Source organism: Mycteria americana, unplaced genomic scaffold, assembly GCF_035582795.1.
Source record: "Mycteria americana isolate JAX WOST 10 ecotype Jacksonville Zoo and Gardens unplaced genomic scaffold, USCA_MyAme_1.0 Scaffold_179, whole genome shotgun sequence".
In the NCBI taxonomy this organism is placed as follows: Eukaryota; Metazoa; Chordata; class Aves; order Ciconiiformes; family Ciconiidae; genus Mycteria; species Mycteria americana.
In genome coordinates, this window is record NW_027445519.1 from 18,770 (window position 1) to 39,222 (window position 20,453).

The 20,453-nt window shown below is 67.2% G+C and overlaps 1 protein-coding gene across 1 annotated transcript in view; it reads right to left on the reverse strand.

Annotated features, from left to right (window-relative positions):
* NPHS1 (NPHS1 adhesion molecule, nephrin) overlaps positions 1-20,453 on the reverse strand; it is a gene marked incomplete at its 3' end in the record, with an annotated part of 46,333 nt that overhangs the window by 17,634 nt on the left and 8,246 nt on the right. The window contains exons 7-15 of the mRNA XM_075489533.1: positions 19,749-19,852; positions 18,450-18,571; positions 15,653-15,821; positions 9,279-9,436; positions 9,056-9,194; positions 7,665-7,789; positions 6,337-6,505; positions 5,457-5,586; positions 3,379-3,551 (exon numbers count right to left, since the gene is read on the reverse strand). Of these exons, the coding sequence (XP_075345648.1) occupies positions 3,379-3,551; positions 5,457-5,586; positions 6,337-6,505; positions 7,665-7,789; positions 9,056-9,194; positions 9,279-9,436; positions 15,653-15,821; positions 18,450-18,571; positions 19,749-19,852 (1,289 nt within the window). The remainder of the gene's footprint in view (positions 1-3,378; positions 3,552-5,456; positions 5,587-6,336; positions 6,506-7,664; positions 7,790-9,055; positions 9,195-9,278; positions 9,437-15,652; positions 15,822-18,449; positions 18,572-19,748; positions 19,853-20,453) is intronic.

Genomic DNA, 20,453 nt, shown 5'->3' on the forward strand with positions numbered 1-20,453 from the left:
CCCCCAGTGCCCTTTCAGTGCCCTCCCAGTAACCACCGGTAACCCCCAGTGCCTCCCAGTAACCCCCTGGGACACTTAGGGCCCTCCCAGTGCCTCCCAGTAACCCCCTGGGACACTTAGAGCCCTCCCAGTGCCTCCCAGTAACACCCAGTGCCCTTTCAGTCCCCTCCCAGTAACCACCAGTAACCCCCAGTGCCTCCCAGTAACCCCCTGGGACCCCCCAGAGCCCTCCCAGTGCCTCCCAGTAACCCCCAGTGCCCTTTCAGTCCCCTCCCAGTAACCACCAGTAACCCACAGTGCCTCCCACTAAGCCCCTGGGACACTTAGAGCCCTCCCAGTGCCTCCCAGTAACACCCAGTGCCCTTTCAGTGCCCTCCCAGTAACCACCAGTAACCCACAGTGCCTCCCAGTAAAGCCCAGGAACCCCACAGAGCCCTCCCAGTGCCTCCCAGTAACCCCCAGTTCCCTTTCAGTGCCCTCCCAGTAACCACCAGTAACCCCCAGTGCCTCCCAGTAACCCCCTGGGACCCCCCAGAGCCCTCCCAGTGCCTCCCAGTAACCCCCAGTGCCCTTTCAGTGCCCTCCCAGTAACCACCAGTAACCCCCAGTGCCTCCCAGTAACCCCCAGTGCCCTTTCAGTGCCCTCCCAGTAACCAGCGGTAACCCCCAGTGCCTCCCAGTAACCCCCAGTGCCCTTTCAGTGCCCTCCCAGTAACCAGCGGTAACCCCCAGTGCCTCCCAGTAACCCCCAGTGCCCTTTCAGTGCCCTCCCAGTAACCACCGGTAACCCCCAGTGCCTCCCAGTAACCCCCAGTGCCCTTTCAGTGCCCTCCCAGTAACCACCGGTAACCCACAGTGCCTCCCAGTAACCCCCAGTGCCCTTTCAGTGCCCTCCCAGTAACCACCAGTAACCCCCAGTGCCTCCCAGTAACCCCCAGTGCCCTTTCAGTGCCCTCCCAGTAACCACCGGTAACCCCCAGTGCCTCCCAGTAACCCCCAGTGCCCTTTCAGTGCCCTCCCAGTAACCACCAGTAACCCCCAGTGCCTCCCAGTAACCCCCTGGGACACTTAGAGCCCTCCCAGTGCCTCCCAGTAACACCCAGTGCCCTTTCAGTGCCCTCCCAGTAACCACCAGTAACCCACAGTGCCTCCCAGTAACCCCCAGTGCCCTTTCAGTGCCCTCCCAGTAACCCCCAGTGCCTCCCAGTAACCCCCAGTGCCCTTTCAGTGCCCTCTCAGTAACCACCAGTAACCCCCAGTAACCCCCTGGGACACTTAGAGCCCTCCCAGTGCCTCCCAGTAACACCCAGTGCCCTTTCAGTCCCCTCCCAGTAACCACCAGTAACCCACAGTGCCTCCCAGTAAAGCCCAGGAACCCCACAGAGCCCTCCCAGTGCCTCCCAGTCACCCCCAGTGCCCTCACAGTAACCACCAGTAGCCCTCAGTGCCTCCCAGTAACCCCGAGTGCCCTTTCAGTGCCCTCCCAGTAACCACCAGTAACCCCCAGTGCCTCCCAGTAATCCCCTGGGACACTTAGAGCCCTCCCAGTGCCTCCCAGTAACACCCAGTGCCCTTTCAGTGCCCTCCCAGTAACCACCAGTAACCCACAGTGCCTCCCAGTAAAGCCCAGGAACCCCACAGAGCCCTCCCAGTGCCTCCCAGTAACCCCCAGTGCCCCTTCAGTGCCCTCCCAGTAACCAGCAGTAACCCCCAGTGCCTCCCAGTAACCCCCTGGCACACTTAGAGCCCTCCCAGTGCCTCCCAGTAACCCCCAGTGCCCTTTCAGTCCCCTCCCAGTAACCACCAGTAACCCACAGCGCCTCCCACTAAGCCCCTGGGACACTTAGAGCCCTCCCAGTGCCTCCCAGTAACCCCCAGTGCCCTTTCAGTGCCCTCCCAGTAACCACCAGTAACCCACAGTGCCTCCCAGTAACCCCCAGTGCCCTTTCAGTGCCCTCCCAGTAACCACCAGTAACCCCCAGTGCCTCCCAGTAACCCCCTGGCACACTTAGACCCCGCCCAGTGCCTCCCAGTAACCCCCAGTGCCCTTTCAGTCCCCTCCCAGTAACCACCAGTAACCCCCAGTGCCTCCCAGTAACCCCCTGGGACACTTAGAGCCCTCCCAGTGCCTCCCAGTAACCCCCAGTGCCCTCCCAGTAACCCCCTGGAACCCCACAGGGCCCTCCCAGTGCCTCCCAGTAACCACCAGTAACCCTCACTACCTCCCATTACATCCCAGTCCCCTCCCACTCCCTCCCAGTCCCTCCCAGTCCCCTCCCAGTCCCTCCCAGTCCCCTCCGATTACCTCCCAGTCCCCTCCCACTCCCTCCCAGTCCCTTCCCAGTCCCTCCCACTCCCTCCCAGTCCCCTCCCAGTCCCTCCCACTCCCTCCCAGTCCCCTCCCAGTATATCCCAGTCCCCTCCCAATCCCCTCCCACTCCCTCCCAGTCCCCCCCAGTATATCCCAGTCCCCCCCAGTCACTCCCAATCCCCTCCCAATCCCCCCCCAGTCCCCTCCCAGTATCTCCCAGTCCCCTCCCAGTATATCCCAGTCCCCTCCCATTACCTCCCAGTCCCCCCCAGTATATCCCAGTTCCCTCCCAGTCCCTCCCAGTCCCCTCCCAGTCCCTCCCAGTATATCCCATTACCTCCCAGTATATCCCAGTCCCCTCCCAGTCCCTCCCAGTATATCCCAGTCCCCCCCAGTCCCCTCCCAGCCCCTCCCAGTCCCTCCCAGTATATCCCATTACCTCCCAGTATATCCCAGTCCCCCCCAGTCCCCCCCAGTATATCCCAGTCCCCTCCCAGTTCCCCCCAGTCCCTCCCAGTATATCCCAGTCCCCCCCACTCCCTCCCAGTATATCCCAGTCCCCTCCCAGTATATCCCAGTCCCCCCCAGTATATCCCAGTCTCTCCAGTCCCCCCAGTATCTCCCAGTCCCCTCCCAGTATATCCCAATCCCCTCCCAGCCCCTCCCAGTCCCCTCCCAGTATATCCCAGTCCCCCCCAGTATCTCCCAGTCCCCTCCCAGTCCCCTCCCAGTCCCCCCCAGTCCCCCCCAGTATCTCCCAGTCCCCTCCCAGTATCTCCCAGTCCCCCCCAGTATATCCCAGTCCCTCCCAGTATCCTCCAGTCCCCCCCCAGTCCCTCCCAGTATATCCCAGTCCCCTCCCAGTATCTCCCAGTCCCCTCCCAGTATCTCCCAGTCCCCTCCCAGTCCCCTCCCATTACCTCCCAGTCCCCTCCCAGTATCTCCCACTCCCCCCCAGTCTATCCCAGTCCCCCCCAGTATCTCCCACTCCCCCCCAGTCCCCCCCAGTATCTCCCAGTCCCCCCCAGTATATCCCAGTCCCCCCAGTCCCCCCCCCGCCCACTCACGGCGCAGCAGCAGGCGGTGGGCGGCGCTGACGGCCACGCCCAGGGCGGGGCTGCTGGCCCGGCAGCTGAGGCGCTGCCCCTGCTCCCCCAGCGTCGCCCGCAGGCGCAGGCGCGACCCCACCGCCACCCCCCCGAAGGGCCCCGCCGCCGGGGGCAGGGCCTCGCCCCGCAGCCTGCGGGCACCGGGGAGGGGTCAGCGCCGGCACGGGGGGGGGGGGGGGCACCGGGGACATCATTGGGGGGCACGGGGGGCACGGGGACATTGGGGGGCACGGGGGGCACGGGGACATTGGGGGTCATGGGGACATTGGGGGACATTGGGGGACATTGGGGGACATTGGGGTCACTGGGGTCATGGGGACATTGGGGGGCACGGGGACATTGGGGGACATTGGGGTCACTGGGGTCATGGGGACATTGGGGGGCACGGGGACATTGGGGGACATTGGGGTCACGGGGTTCATGGGGACATTGGGGGGCACGGGGTCATGGGGACATTGCGGTCATGGGGACATTGGGGGTCACGGGGGACACGGGGACATTGGGGGACATTGGGGTCACTGGGTTCATGGGGACATTGGGGGGCACGGGGACATTGGGGGACACGGGGACATTGGGGGGCACAGGGGTCACGGGGACATTGGGGGACATTGGGGTCACGGGGGTCATGGGGACATTGGGGGGCACAGGGACATTGGGGTCACGGGGACATTGGGGGACATTGGGGTCACTGGGGTCATGGGGACATTGGGGGGCACGGGGACATTGGGGGTCACGGGGTTCATGGGGACATTGGGGGGCACGGGGACATTGGGGGACACGGGGTCATGGGGACATTGGGGGACATTGGGGTCAGCGGGGGCACGGGGGCACGGGGGTCACGGGGACATTGGGGGACACGGGGACATTGGGGAACACAGGGACATTGGGGGTCACTGGGTTCATGGGGACATTGGGGGACATTGGGGGCACAGGGACACGGGGACATTGGGGGGCACGGGGTCATGGGGACATTGGGGGACACGGGGACATTGGGGGACATTGGGGTCAGCGGGGGCACGGGGGCACCGGGGGCACGGGGGGGCACGGGGACATTGGGGGACACGGGGTCATGGGGACATTGGGGGACATTGGAGTCACTGGGGTCATGGGGACAGCGGGGTCACAGGGACATTGGGGTCACTGGGGACACGGGGACACGGGGACATGGGGACATTGGGGGACACGGGGACATTGAAGGACACGGGGACACTGGGGTCACTGGGGTCACGGGGTCACGGGGACATTGGGGGACACGGGGACATTGGGGGACACGGGGACACGGGGTCATGGGGACACTGGGGTCACAGGGACACGGGGTCACGGGGACATTGGGGGACACAGGGACACGGGGTCATGGGGTCACTGGGGTCACGGGGACACGGGGACATTGGGGGTCACGGGATGGCGGGGTCAGCGGGGTCACAGGGTCACCGGGGACATGGGGTCACAGGGTCACGGGGACACGGGGACATTGGGGTCACTGGGGTCATGGGGACATTGGGGTCACTGGGGTCACGGGGACACGGGGACATTGGGGTCACTGGGGTCATGGGGTCACTGGGGTCACGGGGACACGGGGACATTGGGGTCACTGGGTTCATGGGGACACGGGGACATGGGGATGGCAGGGTCACAGGGTCAGCGGGATCACGGGGTCACCGGGTCACAGGGACACGGGGTCACTGGGTCACAGGGACATTGGGGACACGGGATGGCAGGGTCACGGGGACGGCGGGGTCACGGGGACATTGGGGTCACTGGGGTCACAGGGACACGGGGTCATGGGAACATTGGGGTCACTGGGGTCACGGGGACACGGGGACACTGGGGTCACGGGGACAGCGGGGGACACCAGGGGTGACACGGGGACGGGAGGTGACACCGGCGACCTTGGGGCCAGCAGCCAAGACGAGGAGCCCCAAGGTGCCACCCAGGGGACCCCGCCCGTGTGTCCCCCCCCTCCCCCCCCCCAGTGTGACACGGGTGGGGGAGGGGAGGGGAGGTGACAGGGGGGTGACGGGGGGGAGGTGACGCACGGGTGGCCTTGGCGGTGCCAGCGCAGGGTGGGGGCGGGGTGGGCGCTGCCGGCCAGGCAGGTGAGGACCAGGGTCTGGCCGGGTCGGACCTCGCGGGGGGACGCCGTGATGGCCACCGAGAGCGGGGGGACTGGGGACGGCGGCGGGGGGCCGGGGTCACCCCACGGCTGCCCCACGGCGGGGGGTGGCAACCCGGGGTGGGGGGAGGCAAGGGGGTGGTGGCGCCGGCGGCCCGGGGGCCACCGGCGCCAACCCTGTGGCCACCATCACCCCATGGCCACCATCCCCCCATGGCCACCACCACCCCATGGCCACCATCACCCACCCCATGGCCACCACCACCCCATGGCCACCATCCCCCCATGTCCCCCCATGGCCACCACCACCCCATGGCCACCATCCCACCATGGCCACCATCACCCCATGGCCACCATCACCCACCCCATGGCCACCATCCCCCCATGGCCACCACCACCCCATGGCCACCATCCCCCCATGTCCCCCCATGGCCACCACCCCCCCATGGCCACCACCACCCCATGGCCACCATCCCCCCATGTCCCCCCATGGCCACCACCACCCCATGGCCACCATCCCCCACCCCATGGCCACCACCACCCCATGTCCCCCCATGGCCACCATCCCCCCATGGCCACCCCATGGCCGCCATCCCCCCATGGCCACCATCACCCACCCCATGGCCACCACCACCCCATGGCCACCATCCCCCCATGTCCCCCCATGGCCACCACCACCCCATGGCCACCATCCCCCACCCCATGGCCACCACCACCCCATGTCCCCTCCCCCCCGGCCCCCTCCCCCACCCCGGGGCCCCCCTCCCCCCGCGTCCCCGGGCCCGCTGGCCGCGGTGGCTCACAGAGGACGCGCAGGCGGGTGTGGGCGCCCAGGGCGGGGCCCCGGGGGTCCCCGCTGGCCTGGCAGCGGTAGGTGGCCCCGTTGTCGCTGGGCGTCGCCGTCACCACCAGCTCCCGCGACACCACCCCTCCCCCCTCCGTCTGCGCCCCCTCCTTCAGCGGGCGCCCGTCCTGCGGGGGAGGGGCGGGGGGTGAGGGACCCCCGGGGGGGGGAGGGGCAGGGGGTGACGGACCCCCGGGGGGAAGGGGGGGGCATCAGGGTGGGGGAGGGGCAGCGGGGTGAGGGACCCCCGGGGGGGGGAGGGGCAGGGGGTGACGGACCCCCGGGGGGAAGGGGGGGGCATCAGGGTGGGGGAGGGGCAGCGGGGTGAGGGACCCCCGGGGGGGGGAGGGGCAGCGGGGGTGGGGGTGGGGCAGCAGGGTGAGGGACCCCCCGAGGGGGAGAGGGGGGGGGCATCAGGGTGGGGGTGGGGGAGGGGCAGCAGGGTGAGGGACCCCCCGAGGGGGAGAGGGGGGGGGCATCAGGGTGGGGGTGGGGGAGGGGCAGCGGGGTGAGGGACCCCCGGGGGGGGCGGAGGGACCCGGGGGGGGAGGGGACCCCCGGGGGGGGAGGGGCAGCGGGGGGGGGAGGGGCCTCGGGGTGGGGGGAGGGGCAGCGGGGTGAGGGACCCCCGGGGGGGTAGGGGGGGGCATCAGGGTGGGGGAGGGGCAGCGGGGTGAGGGACCCCTGGGGGGGGGAGGGACCCGGGGGGGCAGGGGACCCCCGGGGGGGGGGAGGGCCAGCGGGGGGGGAGGGGCCTCGGGGGGGGGGGAGGGGCTGCGGGGTGAGGGACCCCCGGGGGGGGGGCGGGTGCATCAGGGTGGGGGTGGGGGAGGGGCAGCGGGGGTGAGGGACCCCGGGGGGGGGGTGGGGTCCCTTTGGGGGCGGGGTGGGGGAGGGGTGGGACCCCTGGGTCCCTTTAGGGTGGGGGGGGACTCTTTTTTTGGGGGGGGGGAATCCCTGAGGGTGGGGGGTGGGGGGGGTGGGGGAGGGGTGAGACCCCTTGGGGCGGGGGGGCGGGGGGGGGGAGGGGTCCGGGCCCCCTGGGTCCCTTTAGGGTGGGGGTGGGACCCCTTGGGGGGGGGGGTGGGGGAGGGGTGAGACCCCTTGGGGCGGGGGGGGGGGGCGGGGTGGGGGGGGTGGGGGGGGGGGGTGGGGGGGGGGGGGGGGGGGGGGGAGGGGAGTCTGGGCCCCCTGGGTCCCTTTAGGGTGGGGGTGGGACCCTTTTTTGGGGGGGGGGGGGATCCCTGAGGGTGGGGGGCGGGGGGGGTGGGGGAGGGGCGGCCCCACCTTGCTCCAGGTGAGGCGGGGGGAGGGGTGCCCCCCCCGCGCGTGACAGCCCAGCCGCACCCGCGCCCCCACCCGGAAGGTGGCGTTGGGGGGAGGGGTCTCCAGCCACAGCTCCTGGGGGGGGTCTGAGGGGGCGGGGCTACTCCGGACCACGCCCCTCCCGCCAGGCCACGCCCCCGCCAGGCCACGCCCCACCCCACCCCACCCCCCATGGCTCCAGTATGGCCCAGTCAGTTGATCCCAGTCCCCACCAGTATGGACCAGTTCCCACCAGGCCCTCCCGGGCTCCCCCACCCCGCTCCCAGTAACCTCCCAGTGCCTCCCAGTCCTCTCCCAGTGTCCCCCCAGTGCCCTCCAGTCCCCTCCCAGTAAATCCCAGTACCCCCCAGTCCCCCCCCAGTATATCCCAGTCCCTCCCAGTATCCCCCAGTCCCTCCCAATCCCCTCCCAGTCCTTCCCAGTCCCCTCCCAGCCCCTCCTAGTCCCTTCCAGTCCCTTTCCAGTATCCCCCAGTCCCTCCCAGTCCCTTTCCAGTATCCCCCAGTCCCTCCCAGTCCCCTCCCAGCCCCTCCCAGTCCCTCCCAGTCCCTTTCCAGTATCCCCCAGTCCCTCCCAGTATACCCCAGCTTCTCCCAATCCCCTCCCAGTCCCTTTCCAGTATCCCCCAGTCCCTCCCAGTCCCTCCCAGCCCCTCCCAGTATACCCCAGCTTCTCCCAATCCCCTCCCAGTCCCCTCCCAGTCCCTTTCCAGTAACTCCCAGTCCCCTCCCAATCCCTCCCAGTCCCCTCCCAGCCCCTTTCCAGTATCCCCCAGTCCCTCCCAGTCCCCTCCCAGCCCCCTCCCAGTATACCCCAGCTTCTCCCAATCCCCTCCCAGTCCCTCCCAGTCCCCTCCCAATCCCTCCCAGTCCCTTTCCAGTAACTCCCAATCCCCTCCCAGCCCCTCCCAGCCCCTCCCAGTCCCTTTCCAGTAACTCCCAGTCCCCTCCCAGTCCCCCCCAATTCCTCCCAGCCCCTCCCAGTCCCTCCCAGCCCCTCCCAGTCCCCTCCCAGCCCCCTCCCAGCCCCTCCCAGTCCCTCCCAGCCACTCCCAGTCCCTCCCAGTCCCTTTCCAGTATCCCCCAGTCCCTCCCAGCCCCTCCCAGTCCCTCCCAGCCCCTCCCAGTCCCCTCCCAGCCCCTCCCAGTCCCTCCCAGTCCCTTTCCAGTAACTCCCAATCCCCTCCCAGTCCCTCCCAGCCCCTCCCAGTCCCTTTCCAGTAACTCCCAGTCCCCTCCCAGCCCCTCCCAGCCCCTCCCAATCCCCTCCCAGTCCCCTCCCAATCCCTCCCAGTCCCTTTCCAGTAACTCCCAGTCCCCTCCCAGTCCCCTCCCAGTCCCGGCAGCACCCACGGGTGACGCTGAGCAGGAGGGTGGCGCTGCGCGCGCCCAGCCCGGCGGTGACGGCCTCGCACACCAGGGGGCGCCCGTGATCCCGGCGCCGCCCCACCAGCGTGACGTTGGACACCGTCACCGAGCCACGCCCCTCCGCCTGGGGGGAGGGGCGGGAGGTCACCCAGGGGTCACCCGGGGGGGGGGGAGGGGAGGGGAGCACCCATGGGTGCCCGGGGCCGACCTGGGTGCGGGTGGTGTCGGTGGGGAGCAGTTCCCGCCCCCCCAGCCACCAGCGCAGGCGGACTGGGGGGTTACTGGGAGCACTGGTGCAGGACAGGGTCACCGTCCCGTTCTCCGCCACCGTCGGGGTCCCCGCGATCGTCACCTCGGCCGGGGGGTCTGCCGGCAAACCAGTGCTCCCAGTATGGGCTCCCAGGGTCACTGGGGAGCCCTGGCCGGGCTCCCAGTACAGCTGGGAGATCCCACTTGGGGTTTCCAGTGCACCCAGTGGCTCCCAGTATAACCTTCACCTCGCATTACAGCTTCCCAGTATAACCCAGAGCTCTCAGCCTGCCCTCCCAGTATTCCCAGTAGCTCCCAGTATACCCTTGAGCTCCCACTACAGCCTCCCAGTATCCCCAGTAGGTCCCAGTATAACCCAGAGCTCCCAGCCTGCCCTCCCAGTATCCCCAGTAGTTCCCAGTATAACCTTGACCTCCCATTACAGCTTCCCAGTATAACCCAGAGCTCCCAGCCTGCCCTCCCAGTATTCCCAGTAGCTCCCAGTATAACCCAGAGCTCCCAGTCTGGCCACCCAGTATTCCCAGTGCCTCCCAGTATAACCTTGACCTCCCAGCCTGGGTTCCCAGTATTCCCAGTAGCTCCCAGTATAACCTTGACCTCCCACTACAGCCTCCCAGTATAACCCAGAGCTCCCAGCCCGCTCTCCCAGTACCCCCAGTAGCTCCCAGTAGAACCCAGAGCTCCCAGCCCGCTCTCCCAGTCCCCCCAGTAGCTCCCAGTATAACCCAGAGCTCCCTGCCTGCCCTCCCAGTACCCCCAGTAGCTCCCAGTAGAACCCAGAGCTCCCAGCCCGCTCTCCCAGTACCCCCAGTAGCTCCCAGTATAACCCAGAGCTCCCAGCCCGCTCTCCCAGTACCCCCAGTAGCTCCCAGTAGAACCCAGAGCTCCCAGCCCGCTTTCCCAGTACCCCCAGTAGCTCCCAGTAGAACCCAGAGCTCCCAGCCCGCTCTCCCAGTACCCCCAGTAGCTCCCAGTAGAACCCAGAGCTCCCAGCCCGCTCTCCCAGTACCCCCAGTAGCTCCCAGTATACCCTTGACCTCCCAGCCCGCTCTCCCAGTACCCCCAGTAACTCCCAGTAGAACCCAGAGCTCCCAGCCCGCTCTCCCAGTACCCCCAGTAGCTCCCAGTAGAACCCAGAGCTCCCAGCCCGCTCTCCCAGTACCCCCAGTAGCTCCCAGTAGAACCCAGAGCTCCCAGCCCGCTCTCCCAGTACCCCCAGTAGCTCCCAGTAGAACCCAGAGCTCCCAGCCCGCTCTCCCAGTACCCCCAGTAGCTCCCAGTAGAACCCAGAGCTCCCAGCCCGCTCTCCCAGTACCCCCAGTAGCTCCCAGTAGAACCCAGAGCTCCCAGCCCGCTCTCCCAGTACCCCCAGTAGCTCCCAGTAGAACCCAGAGCTCCCAGCCCGCTCTCCCAGTACCCCCAGTAGCTCCCAGTAGAACCCAGAGCTCCCAGCCCGCTCTCCCAGTACCCCCAGTAGCTCCCAGTAGAACCCAGAGCTCCCAGCCCGCTCTCCCAGTACCCCCAGTATAACCCAGAGCTCCCAGCCCGCTCTCCCAGTACCCCCAGTAGCTCCCAGTATACCCCAGAGCTCCCAGCCCGCTCTCCCAGTACCCCCAGTACCTCCCAGTAGAACCCAGAGCTCCCAGCCCGCTCTCCCAGTACCCCCAGTAGCTCCCAGTAGAACCCAGAGCTCCCAGCCCGCTCTCCCAGTACCCCCAGTAGCTCCCAGTAGAACCCAGAGCTCCCAGCCCGCTCTCCCAGTACCCCCAGTAGCTCCCAGTATACCCCTGACCTCCCAGCCCGCTCTCCCAGTACCCCCAGTAGCTCCCAGTAGAACCCAGAGCTCCCAGCCCGCTCTCCCAGTACCCCCAGTAGCTCCCAGTATAACCCAGAGCTCCCAGCCCGCTCTCCCAGTACCCCCAGTAGCTCCCAGTAGAACCCAGAGCTCCCAGCCCGCTCTCCCAGTACCCCCAGTAGCTCCCAGTAGAACCCAGAGCTCCCAGCCCGCTCTCCCAGTACCCCCAGTAGCTCCCAGTAGAACCCAGAGCTCCCAGCCCGCTCTCCCAGTACCCCCAGTAGCTCCCAGTAGAACCCAGAGCTCCCAGCCCGCTCTCCCAGTACCCCCAGTAGCTCCCAGTATAACCCAGAGCTCCCAGCCCGCTCTCCCAGTACCCCCAGTAGCTCCCAGTATACCCTTGACCTCCCAGCCCGCTCTCCCAGTACCCCCAGTAGCTCCCAGTAGAACCCAGAGCTCCCAGCCCGCTCTCCCAGTACCCCCAGTAGCTCCCAGTAGAACCCAGAGCTCCCAGCCCGCTCTCCCAGTACCCCCAGTAGCTCCCAGTATAACCCAGAGCTCCCAGCCCGCTCTCCCAGTACCCCCAGTAGCTCCCAGTAGAACCCAGAGCTCCCAGCCCGCTCTCCCAGTACCCCCAGTAGCTCCCAGTAGAACCCAGAGCTCCCAGCCCGCTCTCCCAGTACCCCCAGTAGCTCCCAGTAGAACCCAGAGCTCCCAGCCCGCTCTCCCAGTACCCCCAGTAGCTCCCAGTATAACCCAGAGCTCCCAGCCCGCTCTCCCAGTACCCCCAGTAGCTCCCAGTAGAACCCAGAGCTCCCAGCCCGCTCTCCCAGTACCCCCAGTAGCTCCCAGTAGAACCCAGAGCTCCCAGCCCGCTCTCCCAGTACCCCCAGTACCTCCCAGTATAACCCAGAGCTCCCAGCCCGCTCTCCCAGTACCCCCAGTACCTCCCAGTATAACCCAGAGCTCCCAGCCCGCTCTCCCAGTACCCCCAGTAGCTCCCAGTATAACCCAGAGCTCCCAGCCCGCTCTCCCAGTACCCCCAGTAGCTCCCAGCCCGCTCTCCCAGTACCCCCAGTAGCTCCCAGTAGAACCCAGAGCTCCCAGCCCGCTCTCCCAGTACCCCCAGTAGCTCCCAGTAGAACCCAGAGCTCCCAGCCCGCTCTCCCAGTACCCCCAGTAGCTCCCAGTAGAACCCAGAGCTCCCAGCCCGCTCTCCCAGTACCCCCAGTAGCTCCCAGTAGAACCCAGAGCTCCCAGCCCGCTCTCCCAGTACCCCCAGTAGCTCCCAGTATAACCCAGAGCTCCCAGCCCGCTCTCCCAGTACCCCCAGTAGCTCCCAGTAGAACCCAGAGCTCCCAGCCCGCTCTCCCAGTACCCCCAGTAGCTCCCAGTAGAACCCAGAGCTCCCAGCCCGCTCTCCCAGTACCCCCAGTACCTCCCAGTATAACCCAGAGCTCCCAGCCCGCTCTCCCAGTACCCCCAGTACCTCCCAGTATAACCCAGAGCTCCCAGCCCGCTCTCCCAGTACCCCCAGTAGCTCCCAGTATAACCCAGAGCTCCCAGCCCGCTCTCCCAGTACCCCCAGTAGCTCCCAGCCCGCTCTCCCAGTACCCCCAGTAGCTCCCAGTAGAACCCAGAGCTCCCAGCCCGCTCTCCCAGTACCCCCAGTAGCTCCCAGTAGAACCCAGAGCTCCCAGCCCGCTCTCCCAGTACCCCCAGTAGCTCCCAGCCCGCTCTCCCAGTACCCCCAGTAGCTCCCAGTAGAACCCAGAGCTCCCAGCCCACTCTCCCAGTACCCCCAGTAGCTCCAGTAGAACCCAGAGCTCCCAGCCCGCTCTCCCAGTCCCCCCAGTAGCTCCCAGTAGAACCCAGAGCTCCCAGCCCGCTCTCCCAGTCCCCCCAGTAGCTCCCAGTAGAACCCAGAGCTCCCAGCCCGCTCTCCCAGTCCCCCCAGTAGCTCCCAGTAGAACCCAGAGCTCCCAGCCCGCTCTCCCAGTACCCCCAGTACCTCCAGTATAACCCAGAGCTCCCAGCCCGCTCTCCCAGTCCCCCCAGTAGCTCCCAGTATAACCCAGAGCTCCCAGCCCGCTCTCCCAGTACCCCCAGTACCTCCCAGTATAACCCAGAGCTCCCAGCCCGCTCTCCCAGTACCCCCAGTAGCTCCCAGTATAACCCAGAGCTCCCAGCCCGCTCTCCCAGTACCCCCAGTAGCTCCCAGTATAACCCAGAGCTCCCAGCCCGCTCTCCCAGTACCCCCAGTAGCTCCCAGTATACCCTTGACCTCCCAGCCCGCTCTCCCAGTACCCCCAGTAGCTCCCAGTAGAACCCAGAGCTCCCAGCCCGCTCTCCCAGTACCCCCAGTAGCTCCCAGTAGAACCCAGAGCTCCCAGCCCGCTCTCCAGTACCCCCAGTAGCTCCCAGTAGAACCCAGAGCTCCCAGCCCGCTCTCCCAGTACCCCCAGTAGCTCCCAGTATAACCCAGAGCTCCCAGCCCGCTCTCCCAGTACCCCCAGTAGCTCCCAGCCCGCTCTCCCAGTACCCCCAGTAGCTCCCAGTATAACCCAGAGCTCCCAGCCCGCTCTCCCAGTACCCCAGTAGCTCCCAGTAGAACCCAGAGCTCCCAGCCCGCTCTCCCAGTACCCCCAGTAGCTCCCAGTAGACCCTTGACCTCCCAGCCCGCTCTCCCAGTACCCGCAGTAGCTCCCAGTATAACCCAGAGCTCCCAGCCCGCTCTCCCAGTACTCCCAGTAGCTCCCAGTAGAACCCAGAGCTCCCAGCCCGCTCTCCCAGTACCCCCAGTAGCTCCCAATATAACCCAGAGCTCCCAGCCCGCTCTCCCAGTACCCCCAGTACCTCCCAGTATAACCCAGAGCTCCCAGCCCACTCTCCCAGTACCCCCAGTAGCTCCCAGTAGAACCCAGAGCTCCCAGCCCGCTCTCCCAGTACCCCCAGTAGCTCCCAGTAGAACCCAGAGCTCCCAGCCCGCTCTCCCAGTACCCCCAGTAGCTCCCAGTAGAACCCAGAGCTCCCAGCCCGCTCTCCCAGTACCCCCAGTAGCTCCCAGTATAACCCAGAGCTCCCAGCCCGCTCTCCCAGTACCCCCAGTAGCTCCCAGTATACCCTTGACCTCCCAGCCCGCTCTCCCAGTACCCCCAGTAGCTCCCAGTAGAACCCAGAGCTCCCAGCCCGCTCTCCCAGTACCCCCAGTAGCTCCCAGTATAACCCAGAGCTCCCAGCCCGCTCTCCCAGTACCCCCAGTAGCTCCCAGTAGAACCCAGAGCTCCCAGTAGAACCCAGAGCTCCCAGCCCGCTCTCCCAGTACCCCCAGTAGCTCCCAGTATAACCCAGAGCTCCCAGCCCGCTCTCCCAGTACCCCCAGTAGCTCCCAGCCCGCTCTCCCAGTACCCCCAGTAGCTCCCAGTATAACCCAGAGCTCCCAGCCCGCTCTCCCAGTACCCCCAGTAGCTCCCAGTAGAACCCAGAGCTCCCAGCCCGCTCTCCAGTACCCCCAGTAGCTCCCAGTAGAACCCAGAGCTCCCAGCCCGCTCTCCCAGTACCCCAGTAGCTCCCAGTATAACCCAGAGCTCCCAGCCCGCTCTCCCAGTACCCCCAGTAGCTCCAGTAGAACCCAGAGCTCCCAGCCCGCTCTCCCAGTACCCCCAGTAGCTCCCAGTAGAACCCAGAGCTCCCAGCCCGCTCTCCCAGTACCCCCAGTAGCTCCCAGTAGAACCCTGAGCTCCCAGCCCGCTCTCCCAGTACCCCCAGTAGCTCCCAGTATAACCCAGAGCTCCCAGCCCGCTCTCCCAGTACCCCCAGTAGCTCCCAGTAGAACCCAGAGCTCCCAGCCCGCTCTCCCAGTACCCCCAGTAGCTCCCAGTAGAACCCTGAGCTCCCAGCCCGCTCTCCCAGTACCCCCAGTAGCTCCCAGTATAACCCAGAGCTCCCAGCCCGCTCTCCCAGTACCCCCAGTAGCTCCCAGTATACCCCTGACCTCCCAGCCCGCTCTCCCAGTACCCCCAGTAGCTCCCAGTAGAACCCAGAGCTCCCAGCCCGCTCTCCCAGTACCCCCAGTAGCTCCCAGTATAACCCAGAGCTCCCAGCCCGCTCTCCCAGTACCCCCAGTAGCTCCCAGTATACCCCTGACCTCCCAGCCCGCTCTCCCAGTACCCCCAGTAGCTCCCAGTAGAACCCAGAGCTCCCAGCCCGCTCTCCCAGTACTCCCAGTAGCTCCCAGTATAACCCAGAGCTCCCAGCCCGCTCTCCCAGTACCCCCAGTAGCTCCCAGTAGAACCCAGAGCTCCCAGCCCGCTCTCCCAGTACCCCCAGTAGCTCCCAGTATAACCCAGAGCTCCCAGCCCGCTCTCCCAGTACCCCCAGTAGCTCCCAGTATAACCCAGAGCTCCCAGCCCGCTCTCCCAGTACTCCCAGTAGCTCCCAGTATAACCCAGAGCTCCCAGCCCGCTCTCCCAGTACTCCCAGTAGCTCCCAGTACAACCCCCAGGGGGCGCCCTCACAGGTGACGCGCAGGGTGACGCTGGCGCTGAGGGCGGGGCCCCGCGCGCTGTGGGCGTGGCAGCGCAGGGTGGCGCCGTCGTCCGCGGGGGTCACCGGCAGCGTCAGGCGGCTGCGCGAGAGCGGGGGGCGGCCCTCGGCCACCCAGGAGCCCGGCAGCGGCCACCCGTCCTGCCGCGCCGTCAGCCCGCGGCCACCGCGCCTCCCAGTGCCTCCCAGTGCCTCCCAGTGCCTCCCAGTGCCTCCCAGTGCGCAATCCCAGGGCGCCCAGGGCTCCAGTGCCTCCCAGTGACTCCCAGTGCACAATCCCAGTGCGCCCAGTGCAAAATCCCAGGGCTCCCAGTGCCTCCCAGTGCCTCCCAGTGCGCCCAGTGCGCCCAGGGCTCCCAGTGCAAAATCCCAGGGCTCCCAGTGCTTCCCAGTGCAAAATCCCAGTGCGCCCAGGGCAAAATCCCAGGGCTCCCAGGGCTCCCAGTGCAAGCAGTGCTACCAGTGCTCCCAGTGCAAGCAGTGCTCCCAGTGCGCGCAGGGCTCCCAGTGCTCCCATGGCTCCCAGGGCTCCAAGGGCTACCAGGGCTCCCAGTGTGCCCAGGGCTCCCAGGGCAAAATCCCAGGGCTCCCAGGACTCCAAGGGCTCCCAGTGCTCCCAGTGCACCCAGTGCTCCCAGGGCTCCCAGTGCAAAATCCCAGTGCGCCCAGTGCAAAATCCCAGGGCTCCCAGTGCCTCCCAGTGCCTCCCAGTGCCTCCCAGTGCGCAATCCCAGGGCGCCCAGGGCTCCCAGTGCCTCCCAGTGACTCCCAGTGCACAATCCCAGTGCGCCCAGTGCAAAATCCCAGGGCTCCCAGTGCCTCCCAGTGCCTCCCAGTGCGCCCAGTGCGCCCAGGGCTCCCAGTGCAAAATCCCAGGGCTCCCAGTGCTTCCCAGTGCAAAATCCCAGTGCGCCCAGGGCAAAATCCCAGGGCTCCCAGGGCTCCCAGTGCAAGCAGTGCTACCAGTGCTCCCAGTGCAAGCAGTGCTCCCAGTGCGCGCAGGGCTCCCAGTGCTCCCATGGCTCCCAGGGCTCCAAGGGCTACCAGGGCTCCCAGTGTGCCCAGGGCTCCCAGGGCAAAATCCCAGGGCTCCCAGGACTCCAAGGGCTCCCAGTGCTCCCAGTGCACCCAGTGCTCCCAGGGCTCCCAGTGCAAAATCCCAGTGCGCCCAGTGCAAAATCCCAGGGCTCCCAGTGCCTCCCAGTGCCTCCCAGTGCCTCCCAGTGCGCAATCCCAGGGCGCCCAGGGCTCCCAGTGCCTCCCAGTGACTCCCAGTGCACAATCCCAGTGCGCCCAGTGCAAAATCCCAGGGCTCCCAGTGCCTCCCAGTGCCTCCCAGTGCGCCCAGTGCGCCCAGGGCTCCCAGTGCAAAATCCCAGGGCTCCCAGTGCCTCCCAGTGCAAAATCCCAGTGCGCCCAGGGCAAAATCCCAGGGCTCCCAGGGCTCCCAGTGCAAGCAGTGCTACCAGTGCTCCCAGTGCAAGCAGTGCTCCCAGTGCGCGCAGGGCTCCCAGTGCTCCCATGGCTCCCAGGGCTCCAAGGGCTACCAGGGCTCCCAGTGTGCCCAGGGCTCCCAGGGCAAAATCCCATGGCTCCCAGGACTCCAAGGGCTCCCAGTGCTCCCAGTGCACCCAGTGCTCCCAGGGCTCCCAGTGCAAAATCCCAGTGCGCCCAGTGCAAAATCCCAGGGCTCCCAGTGCCTCCCAGTGCCTCCCAGTGCCTCCCAGTGCGCAATCCCAGGGCGCCCAGGGCTCCCAGTGCCTCCCAGTGACTCCCAGTGCACAATCCCAGTGCGCCCAGTGCAAAATCCCAGGGCTCCCAGTGCCTCCCAGTGCCTCCCAGTGCACAATCCCAGTGCGCCCAGGGCTCCCAGTGCAAAATCCCAGGGCTCCCAGGGCTCCCAGTGCAAAATCCCAGTGCGCCCAGTGCAAAATCCCAGGGCTTCCAGGGCTCCCAGTGCAAGCAGTGCTACCAGGGCTACCAGGGCTACCAGTGCAAGCACTGCTCCCAGTGCTCCCAGGGCTACCAGTGCAAGCAGTGCAAGCAGTGCTCCCAGGGCTCCCAGTGCTCCCAGGGCTACCAGTGCAAGCAGTGCTCCCAGTGCTCCCAGGGCTACCAGTGCACCCAGTGGTCCCAGGGCTCCCAGGGCTACCAGGGCTACCAGTGCAAGCAGTGCTCCCAGTGCTCCCAGGGCTACCAGTGCAAGCAGTGCTACCAGTGCAAGCAGTGCTCCCAGGGCTCCCAGTGCAAGCAGTGCTCCCAGGGCTACCAGCGCGCCCAGGGCTACCAGTGCTCCCATGGCTCCCAGGGCTCCCATGGCTCCCAGGGCTCCAAGGGCTCCCAGGGCTCCCAGTGCACCCAGTGCTCCCAGGGCTCCCAGTGCAAAATCCCAGTGCGCCCAGTGCAAAATCCCAGGGCTCTCAGTGCAAGCAGTGCTACCAGTGCTCCCAGTGCGCCCAGTGCTCCCAGTGCTTCCAGGGCTCCCAGGGCAAGCAGTGCTACCAGTGCTCCCAGTGCTCCCAGTGCCTCCCAGTGCGCCCAGTGCTCCCAGTGCGTCCCAGTGCAAAATCCCAGTGCGCCCAGGGCTCCCAGTGCAAATTCCCAGTGCCTCCCAGTGCTCCCAGGGGCTCCCAGGGCTCCCAGGGCTCCCAGCGTTCCCAGCGCAGCATCCCAGGGCTCCCAGTGCCCTCAGCGCCTTATCCCAGTGCCCCATCCCAGTGCCCCCAGCACCCCTGCTCCCCGTCCCAGTGCTCCCAGTGCTCCCAGTACCTTTTCCCAGTGCAGACTGGGCAGGGGGTTGCCCCCCCGCACCACGCAGACCAGTCGCAGGGTGTCCCCCGCCCGCACGTCGGGTGACTCCAGGCCCTCGATGACGGGGGGACTGGGGGGATCTGCGGGCACTGGTCAGACTGGGAGGCACTGGGAGGGCCCACAGCCTCCGTGGGAGGGGGACTGGGGGGAACTGGGAGGCACTGGGGGGTCTGGGGGGGGTATTTGCGGGGGGGGAGGGCACTGGGGTAGTTTTTGGGGGGCCTGGGGGGTACTTGGGGGTCATGGGGCAGGTTTGGGGGTCCCGGGGGGGGTTTGGGGGTCCGGGTGGGGGGGGTTGGGGGTCCCAGGGGGATTTTGGGGGTCCCAGGGGATTATTGGGGGGGTCCCGGGTGGGTATTGGGGGGGTCCCCCGGGGGGTTTTGGGGGTCCCGGGGGGGTTTTGGGGGTCCCGGGGGGGGTTGGGGGTGTCCTGGGTGGGTATTGGGGGGGTCCCCCGGGGGGTTTTGGGGTCCCTCGGGGGGGGGCATTGGGGTCCCAGGGCGTTTTGGGGGGTGCAGGGGGGTTTTGGGGGTCCCAGGGGGGGTATTTGGGGGGTCCAGGGGGATATTGGGGGTCCCGAGGAGGGTTGGGGGGTGCAGGGCGGTTTTGGGGGGTCCTGGAGGGGTTTTGGGGGTCCCGGGGGGAGCTTTGGGGGTCCCGGGGGGGGTTGGGGGTCCCAAGGGGGGGGGTTGGAGGTCCCGGGGGGGTGGGGTTGGGGGTCCCCGGGGGGTTTTGGGGGTCCCAAGGGGGGGGGTTGGGGGTCCCAGGGGATTTTTGGGGGTCCCGGGGGGTTTAGGGGGTCCCAAGGGGGGGGGTTGGGGGTCCCAGGGGATTTTTGGGGGTCCCGGGGGGGGGGGGTTGGGGGTCCCGGGGGTTTGGGGGTCCCCGGGGGTTTTGGGGGGTCCCGGGGGGTTTTGCGGGGTCCCCGGGGGGGGTTGGGGGTCCCGGGGGTTTTGGGGGTCCCGGGGGGTTTTGGGGGGTCCCGGGGGGTTTGGGGGTCCCGGGGGGGGCTTGGGGGTCCCGGGGGGGGTTGGGGGTCCCAGGGGATTTTTGGGGGTCCCAGGGGTTTGGGGGTCCCAGGGGGGTTTGGGGGGTGCCGGGGGGTTTGGGGGTCCCGGGGGGGGGGTTGGGGGTCCAGGGGGGGTTTGGGGGTCCCGGGGGGTTTTGGGGGGTCCCGGGGGGGGTTGGGGGTCCCGGGGGGGTGGGGTTGGGGGTCCCCAGGGGTTTTGGGGGGTCCCGGGGTGCCGGGGGACTCACAGAGGACGTCGAGGGTGACGGTGGCCTCGGCGGGGGCCGGCCCGGCCTCGTTAGCGGCCGAGCAAACGAGGGGCTGCTCGTGGGCGTGGCTCTGGGGGGTCAGGCTGGGGGGACAGGGGCCAGACTGGGCCAGACTGGTCTGGACTGGGCCAGACTGGGTCACACCGGGCCATACTGGCTCATACTGGGCCATACTGGCTTATACTGGGCTACACTGGGCCATACTGGCTCATAGTGGGCCATATTGGCCTATACTGGGCCACACTGGGCCATACTGGCTCATAGTGGGCCATATTGGCCTATACTGGGCCACACTGGGCCATACTGGCTCATACTGGGCCATACTGGCCTATACTGGGCCACACTGGGCCATACTGGCTCATAGTGGGCCATATTGGCCTATACTGGGCCACACTGGGCCATACTGGCTCATACTGGGCCATATTGGCCCCTATCGGCCTATACCGAGCCATACTGGTCCATACTGGGCCATATTGGCTTATACTGGGCCTGACTGGCTTATACTGGCCCACACTGGTCTATACTGGCTCATACTGGGCCATATTGGCTCATCATGGGCCACATTGGCCGCTATTGCCCTATACCGGGCCAGACTGGTCCATACTGGCTCATACTGGGCCATACTGGGCTGTATTGGCCAATACTGGGCCATACTGGCTCATAGTGGATCATATTGACCCACAC